At 36.1% G+C, this 8,795-nt stretch overlaps 1 protein-coding gene across 1 annotated transcript; it reads right to left on the bottom strand.

The window, feature by feature from the left end:
- Positions 1-1,059: 1,059 nt before the first annotated feature.
- LOC113026026 (semaphorin-7A-like) lies at positions 1,060-8,045 on the bottom strand. Its single transcript, XM_026174423.1, has 14 exons — positions 7,598-8,045; positions 6,241-6,371; positions 6,088-6,126; positions 5,883-5,981; positions 5,558-5,651; positions 5,186-5,293; positions 4,945-5,087; positions 4,600-4,778; positions 4,296-4,401; positions 3,736-3,931; positions 3,423-3,535; positions 3,021-3,166; positions 1,958-2,019; positions 1,060-1,466 (listed from the first exon to the last, which is right to left on the bottom strand). Exons 1-14 carry the CDS (start codon positions 7,689-7,691, stop codon positions 1,114-1,116), a joined length of 1,863 nt encoding a protein of 620 aa, XP_026030208.1. The 5' UTR covers positions 7,692-8,045; the 3' UTR covers positions 1,060-1,113.
- Between the last annotated feature and the right edge of the window lie 750 nt (positions 8,046-8,795).

The following is an 8,795-nucleotide window of genomic DNA, read 5'->3' as shown; positions in this document are numbered from 1 at the left end:
GTGAAATACATTGACCGCGCCTTCTTTCCCTCCGTCTCCATGGTGACTCGCTTAATCTGTGCTCCGCTTATCAGGGCTTTATGTATCCTCGTCCGCGCGCTTCACTTGGGGTTAAAGCAACTCCGCGTTGATTGAACTAATTGTTATCAGCCTTTCTGAAACCGAATATTCCGAGTTGGACAGTTCGGGGTTACTCAACCCTGCGTATCATTTTTAACTCTGAGTTTTCTAAACCGGCTTCCTGAAACAGGGCCCAGATATTTACAAACTCTTCAGATAAAAACAAAAACACTTTTTAATTGTAACATCAAATCAGACTAAATGTTTATTTTTTTAGATTGATAGATATAAAAAAACATATTTGTTAACTTTAAGAGTAAAGAGAGAATCTGTCTGTATTTCTTAATTGTAAATGGCACCAAATTGTATTCAAAATTGAGCCACACTTATGGAGCTCCACAATTCTTTTCCTGGTGTTTTGGTTGATATCTCTTGATTTTTTCCATGTCAAAGAAACAGGCTCTGTGTTTTGGGGGTGTCTTATGTGCGTCCACAGGTGTGCCACCAATTTACTCACATGGACTCTACTAACCTATCAGAAGCTTCTTAAGCTCGGAATGGAATCTTCTGAAGTTTTCTTATTAATTACCAATAAACTTAGTGTATATGTACTCCTAAATTTGATGAAAGTGATTCTGACATTTAACTAATTCAAAAGACATTTCAACATTTATTTATCTAAAACAAAACAAGTTTACTCTAAATTGATGTTTAACAGTAAAAAAAAAGAAAGTTTTTATGTTTTTTTTCCCTAAAGTGTATGTAAATATCTGGTTTCAACTGTGAATATACTGCTGTGTATTGAAATTCCTCTTGTTTTGCATAGAAATATACTGAACAACATACAAAGCATAATATATAAAATAACATCTACCTGAGTTTTTTCTTTGAAAGAAGCTCCTTATGTCCATTGTTGTGTACATCAGTACATAACTGAAACCGATTTAGTTTGTTTAGCCGTGGAGAGTAACAACTGAAAATATGACTTATGGTCCTTCATTTGCAAATTTAAGATTTTATAATATATAACAATATAATACATCAACTCTGGCTTTAACATGAGAAACTCTGAATCAGAACCACACTTAGACAACACCAGATGATTGGGTTTAACTGTTGGCCCACTGCCTTGCTCTCCAGTTGTTCCTGGAGCCGTAGTTGGTACTGTGCCAAGACTTTCCTGTAACCCATTTCCTCTGATACACAGGTGTGGGTTCCTTCCTCCTCAGGTCCCATGCTGTTGATCAAATAAAGGCACTGATCTGCCTTCCAGATGCAAGATGAGGAGTTTTGAAGGTGCTGCCAACTGTACTGAGCATGACGAGATGACATTGAGCACTGCAGAAAATGCTTTGCATGAAGTCTGACTTCATTCTTTTCTGGATTTGGAATGGGACTTGTAAATTCTGTGGAAAGAACACAAGAATGTCCCTTTAGCTTGTTTTTCTCCTTATTTCTAGTCACAAGTGGAATGTAAGATCCTCAGAAAAATGACTGGACCTGCTTTTAGGAGGCAATGGGCACGCTATCAGATTTTGTAGACCTAAAAAAGAAATTGCTCAAATGTGTAATGAAAGCATTTTGGTTTTCAGTTTGGAATAAAATGGGGGACTGCAGAACCAGAAATATTTTAGCATCTAAGTAAAATATGCCTTTTAGCTGTTGATAAAATATTAACATGAAAAGAAAAACATTTTACCAGAGAGTAGGCATGGCACTGATAAAACTGAGGTAGAGGTTTATGGCATACAGAGACAGATATTAAATAATTCTCAGAAGACTCAAATCTTGCTTTCAAGTAGATAGCTTGGGGTACTGTAGAGATTTTGCAGTTTTCATCAATTTGCTGGAGCTTTCAGGTGTTCGATTACTTGTGCATGCGCCTGAATTTAAATACCTTGTGTAGTGTCGTCTCCACAGATGCCAAGGTTCCCAGTTGCTGCATCGTGCCACCTCCCACTATAAAGGACGATGCATGTTTAAATAAGGCAATATGCAACCATGATCCTTAACATGGATTTAAGAAATAAACAAATTATTGAAACTCAAAAACTCTATCCCATTAATTTAAAAATTAAATGATCTTTATAAAGTATCTTGACAACACACCTTCAATGAAAAGCTATTGAACATGAAAATAAAAATAAAGAAATAAAACAAACTCGCACAGTACCAAACTTTTAGATACTGCAACCAATTTAGAATCACAAATTAACTTAACATGCACCTAACACTGTGAACTGCTGGGAAGAAGCTGGACTATGTAGAGAGAACCAATGCAGGCAGCGGGACAACATGCATTGGATTCAAACCCAGGACCATTATGCTGTAAGACAACAGTGCTAACCACTGCAACACTGTATCGTCAAAAAGATGATGGAAAAAAGGATGTGCATGGTAGCACTCTACTTTCTTCTTAATGTATAGTTTATTAGTTACATGTTATTATTAATACTAATTCAAATAGACATTTCTGCCAGTGATTTCAAGTTATTTTGGCTGTTAATCATCATCAGCAGTAAGCAGCAAAAAAACGTATCGAGAAAGAGAGAAAATATAGGTGATAACTAGTGAAATATGAATATAAATGTGAACAATAAGTAATGTAGTAGTTCATCAAACTAATCACTATCACAATTCACATGTTGGTCATTATGTTAAGTTAAATCTGACCAACGCTTCAGAGGCAGTAGTAAATCTTGTGAATTATAGCGTAAGCTCTTCAATATCAGTCCTTTGGCTGGAGGACCTAAGAAATTGGCAATTTAATATTTCAGTTGATGTATAAGGAATGAATAGCATTTAATACAACTGTTAGACCTTGAATGTGGTGAGGGACAATAACTATACATAGCTTGGGTTTGTTTACAATTAGATAAAACTTAAGGGTGTGTCGTTTAATTGTTGGGTCAACAGTTATTGTTCACAGGTCACAGGTCTGCAGGTACATAAAGTCTTACTTTGCATCAGGGGTGCAGTGGGTGCCATCCCAGCCACAGTAGGGATCTCTGGATAGCATACAGTCCTGGCAGGTGTCTCCATACTGGGAACAGTTTGCTACATCAAGTTGGACCAGTTCACTTGCAATATTCACATACAGCTTTTTCTGCAATGATTAAAAAATGTTTTCTTATTGTTAAAGGCCTACTAGTAAAAATGGAAAAAAAAAAAAGAAAAAAAGAAAAGAAGCTAATATAAGCATGTAACTTACATATAAAGATGTAAGTAAAATGCTTGTCTTTATGATGTTCATAATTTTCCTTTAGTTGACTAAAACAATTATTTCCAATCAGTAAAGCATCAACAATTTCACCTTCATGGTTGGTGGGGACAAAAGTTTTGTAGGCATCATTGTTACTCACAGAAGATTGGTGAAGGATGAGGCGGAGGATGCGAGCGTGGCTGAACGGTCGATACTCAGCGATGACAAAGGTGCGACTTTCATTGTGCAGCACTTTATGAATCCCTCCATTGTCTATGGAAAACCACAAAAAAGAGGAGGAATGATACTAAATATGATGACTTTTCAAAAACACACTACCTGTTGTTTTTCTGGTCATATATTAGTACAGAGTACTTAAATACTACCTTCTGTTACAGAAACACATTAAAACATTAAAGTACATTCTTCGTAACATTTAGTGTGTCCTACTTCAAATTATTTTTTTTACTTACTTAAAGATAAGAAGATGACGTTCTGATTTCTACTTCTGCTGTTTGGTTTACTGTCAACATGGATGTGGGTATACTTGTGATGATTAAAGAGAAGAAGGCCAGAGGTACCCACAGGAAGAACCAACTGCTCCATCTCCGAAGTCTTGAAAATCTTCTTCAGGGTGTCCACTGGAAGCTTGGTGGTATCATCAACGCACTGAAGAAATGAAGTGCTTAACTTAGACTGGCTGAACACCAGATGACCGGTCAATAAGCCTGAAAACCTGTCTCTGGTTTACTTTTTAAGTTTCTAAGATGACTGTTTAAAAAAAACAAAAAAACATTTAAAACCTTCTAATTTAGTCTTTTAATGAGTCCAGTGTTTATCTTAAGCTGTCTTAAGCTGAAAGAAAATATTTAAAAGCCTGAGCAATTTTTTACTCTGACTACACTTAACCACTTGTTTTAAATTATAATAAAGGGCTATTCTATTCTTGTCTATATACTCCCTCCAAAAAAGGTTGGAATGTTTTTGTGATGGCACCAGTTATTACATTTTATCAATTATCAATATTCAATACCGTCCTTGATCTGTCCATTTGGTCTTTTGTATAGCCTTTGAATGGGGAGTTTTTGAAGATGTTACTGATGTTTCCTATTGTGTAGATGCAGACAGCACTCATTCCCCTGCAGGGAGACAAATTTAGCCTGAGACATTTGCAGCAATATTGCTATTATTTGCAGTTAGTGGCAGCATTAAAAAAAATAAATAAATCAAAAAATACATAATATGAGTGAAAAAGAACAAATACACACACAAGATAAAGATAGTTGCACTCTGGTTTGAGGGATTTGGAGGCAGTACAAGTTATTTAAGAGTTATACCGTTTGTTTCTAAAAAGTCCGTAGATCTTAGTATCCTGCCACCGATCTGATTGCACAGTGGCCACATCTACCAGTTCAGAGAAACGCTGCTTTCTCTCAGGGTCTCCACAGAAGAGCCTGGCATTCATCTGGGATGTCCAGGTAAACTGCATGTTGTTCTTAGAACCACCAACATCTGTCTAGAAGAAACACAACTTATTAATAATTGGAAGAATATTTATGCAAATATAAATCTTGTTTTGTAAAGTGGTTATGTGGTTACTGATGCTGTTCATTTTTTTCTGTTTTGGAAAAATGTAGGCATTACCTATTTAATTCAAACTTCCCCATTCATTCTGCTCTTACCATGCAAACCTGGGTCACAAAAGGGAGCCACATTTCACTGAACAGTCCAGTGTCTTCACTTTTCTCCTTATAGAAGCCATAAAGTCTGTTCTGGGAGGGATCCTCTTCACGTTTGCTGAGCACCAATCCTACATAATGCTGCTCTAAACATTGAAAGAGAAATATTTATTTGAATCCAAACATTTATAGTGATGCGATTTCACTAAATAAGGTCTCTGTGGCTCTAACTTTATGAAAATACCTTTATCGTGGTTCTTTGGCCCCACTCTTGCTTTACCAAATTTGTGAATGCCAACAGATTCAACAGATCCAGAGCGTGTTATGTAGAGATCTGTACTTTGTTCAGATTCTGGAACAAACAGTGGCAAATTGAGGTTTTATAGGGATGTACAAACAGGGAGAAACTAGTTCAATATTATAGTAATAGGGAGAAGAAGCAACCTTTAAAAGGGACTGATTTAAATAAAAGATGTTAGTAGTTTTGACAAAAGTACAGACTTTCTGTAAACACACAAGAAGGATTAAAATTACAGACTCATAGAAAAAGGTGAATGAGGAAGGAGGGATTCATCAGCAGATTTATTCAAAAGCATCTTGTGTGTAAAAAACTCACCTGCAAGGGCCGACAGGTCACCTTCCTTTATGTTAAATGAGCTTATATGTTTTATTAAACTCTCCTTGCATATCGGTGACTGCTCTGCCAAATTCTATTAAAGAAAGAACAGTTTATCTTAATGTTTCCCAACTAATGTACATCACAGATAGCACGCATATATATATACCCAACACCCTGTACCTGTGATGTATTTGCTTTCTTTTCAGAAGAAGGTTGTTTCAATTAAACCAAAGTAGAAGTAACTTATCAACCCTGAGCAGAAACACCACAACTACCATTTCCCAGTATTATATCAGTCCTCTGTCACAGTACTCTGTCCTACCGAGTTACAGCAAACTGTTTCATCGTCAGTGGTTCCACACACAAACAACTGGTTAGCATCTTTCTTCGGGTGGACCAAAGTGATGTTATAGCTGCAATCCTAAATGACAAGATGAAAATTGTTTGTTAGATTTCTTGAGTGGTCAAAAAATACAATTTGACAAACTACTTCTTTTTATTTTTTTGTTTATCTGTTCACTGCTTACCTCACTGTTGCAATTCTCCAACCGCATAAGTCTTTGATTCTGTGGAAATACATAATGCAGGACTATTACTTTTCCATGATATTAATATGAAGATACATTTATTTCAGAGCATTCAGTACAGTAATTTACTGTGATTATACAGCTATGTTCTACCTTGTTCTGGTTTTGAAAGTTGTAGGTATTCAGGTATGTTTTTCCAACAGCTAAGGCAGTGTCCGGCTGCTCTTCTAGAAGAATCTGTACTGGTGGATCTTGGGGAAGACTGAACCGTTTCATTGCAGTTTCTAAAACAAATTTTTATTTTTATTTATAATATGTGTGTGTGCGCAATATATATTGAAACTGGACAACGTGCTCAGATGCTCAGAGATTTCTGGAAACCAAAATAAATTTGGTTTTGGTTTAAGAACCAACTTTAAACCAGTTCATCATATGTGCAGTCAGGAAGTCCTAATGAGAAACATGCTCTTCAGACAAAGTCCTCCTGAGGTCATGTAGAGGGATATAAAATATCATTTTAACAGTGGTTTTTTCTTAGCAAATACTTTGGACAGATGAACAAATGAAGCAACATTGTGTAGCACAATATCTCATTTTAATTCATAACATTAACATTACCATTGTCACCACTTTCGATCACATTACTCACACTTAATGGATTAAATGATATCGACTCTATCTTCATGTGTTTGCATTTCATTTACACCTTTTTTCCTGCAGAGCTGTCTTTTAACTATTTAAAGAAACACAACATCACTGCCACCACAACAAACAAAAGTTGGAGCCAGTATGTTAAATCAACATCGCAGTCTAAATCTAGATTCATTAGCTTTCATTTAATCAATCTTGAAAATTAGTGGTCATTTTTTGACCACTTTTGAAAAACCACTTACATCACAACTAAAAATCAACGGTGCTCTAATAATATTTTAGCTTACACTAAACACAGCAACTTATTAACAACTAACATCGCTGAGTCAACCATTCAGCCACAAACTAACAACTTACATATCACTGTATTTCTTTATCTAAAGCAGTGGCGTTCCTTAGAAAATCAAAGTAAGTAGTTCTTGTAAAGTGAAATCTACACTTCAATTAAACCAAAGTCAAAGCGTGTCTCTCTGTACCTCAATAGGCATTCTGTCTAGTTGGCTGCTTGCACAATCCCTTCAAATACTGACATCTTGTGGCCACAGTTGGCGATTGTCTCTAGAAGAAGGCTTGACTTTTCATTTAAAAGCCACAAATCTAGAGTTTTGAAATTATGCTACATAAATAGTTTTATTTAACATTAGGCACTGAAATAAATTAAAATGTTTTTTTTTTTATTTTTTAATTGAATTTAATTTCTGATGAATTCACTTATTGAACGATTGAACGATTATAGTGCACACATTCTTTCTATACTTTAAAATTAAGATTTTCCCTTTCTTTTGTGTTTCTGGGTTTATAACTTTATCCTGACATTTAAAGTATTGATGTAGAACTGAAGAAAACAAATATTACCTACCTTTTTCTGTGAATATTATCCTTGGTGAAGACGCAAAGTTTGCCTCAATCCGACTACAGAGGAGTAAAAATAATAAATATGCCGCTAGGCTCATCTTTGGGACCGTCAAGCACGGTTGTCTAAAGATTTGAATACGATTTTGTGAAGAAAAACAACAACACACAAAAATACACGTTCGGATTGCCCAAAAAGTCCCATTTTTTTTTCTTCTTGTTAATAGCCAGGGGCCTACGCTGGGGCAAGAGGGGGGCAACGCCCCTTAAATCAAACTTTTAGAAGCTGAGAAAGAAAATAATAGATTACCCACAAACTGAATATGGACAAGATTTAGCAGATGAAAAATCCACTGGAAAAGGCACAGATGAGATGATAGCTTTCACCTCTTGTTCGTTCTTTCCACTCCGTGGTCTGTTTGTGCTCTGTTCTGCGTAGGCTTAAACAGCACTCGGCAGAGATCTCTCCCCCTGGGCAAACATCCAGTCACGTATGCAAATGGCCCAGTGTCAGGCAGGGCAGAGCAAAAGGAAATAGCAAGTCTCTGTCGTCAAAATAATAGCGACTCGTGAGATAATTAACAAGTAAAAAACAAACAAACAAAAAAAGGTCTATATTTCTACAATCAATGGGGTACTAGTCCATTGTTCTTCTCACACTTTCAGTCTGGCAGAGAAGTTTTTTCTTCTCGATCCAAAAAGCACCACTGTGAGCCTGTCTGCTGAGCCGACTCGACTGGAGGACGTGTTTGTCAGACCCCGACACAAAGCCCCGCTTCAGCTTTCAACTCTGAGCAAACTTTAAACACACTTAAAATTTCTTCTGAAATTTTTGCTTTCTATTTTCATTATATACTTTAGCTCAGGAAGCAAAAAACAAACAAAAACATTTATATGTATACATGTATTTAATTGATGTATCACAAATATATTACTTTTACCAGTCAATGGGAGGAAGGTAATTTAGAACCTGTGGAGCAGTGAGGAGGGAGAATAATGGAATAGAGTCATGGTTTTAAATGGTAAATATGAAATTATGTTTCCTGTCTGTTACACAAGCAAAGCTGTCAGCTGGCTTGCACACCAGGATAATGCAATGTAGTGATAATTGGAAACTCCTATTGCAGAAGCAAATGTTGGAGAAGACCTGCTCTCATCACTTTCACGAGATGACATCAAAGATCTGTTTCCTGGTCCTGAACATT

The sequence above is a fragment of the Astatotilapia calliptera genome, chromosome 1 (assembly GCF_900246225.1).
Source record: "Astatotilapia calliptera chromosome 1, fAstCal1.2, whole genome shotgun sequence".
Lineage (NCBI taxonomy): Eukaryota > Metazoa > Chordata > Actinopteri > Cichliformes > Cichlidae > Astatotilapia > Astatotilapia calliptera.
Note: the sequence above shows the minus strand (reverse complement) of the source record. Positions and strands in the feature narration are given on the sequence as shown.

What these genes read in the sequence shown, in the direction of transcription:
- LOC113026026 (XM_026174423.1), bottom strand. Translation starts at nt 7,691, where the DNA reads ATGAGCCTAGCGGCATATTTATTATTTTTACTCCTCTGTAGTCGGATT. An exon ending in TGACCTGTCGGCCCTTGCAG is followed by an intron (nt 5,294 to 5,557) that starts GTGAGTTTTTTA and finishes TGTTTGTTCCAG; the next exon opens with AATCTGAACAAAGTACAGAT. An exon ending in CACTGCACCCCTGATGCAAA is followed by an intron (nt 2,020 to 3,020) that starts GTAAGACTTTAT and finishes CGTCCTTTATAG; the next exon opens with TGGGAGGTGGCACGATGCAG.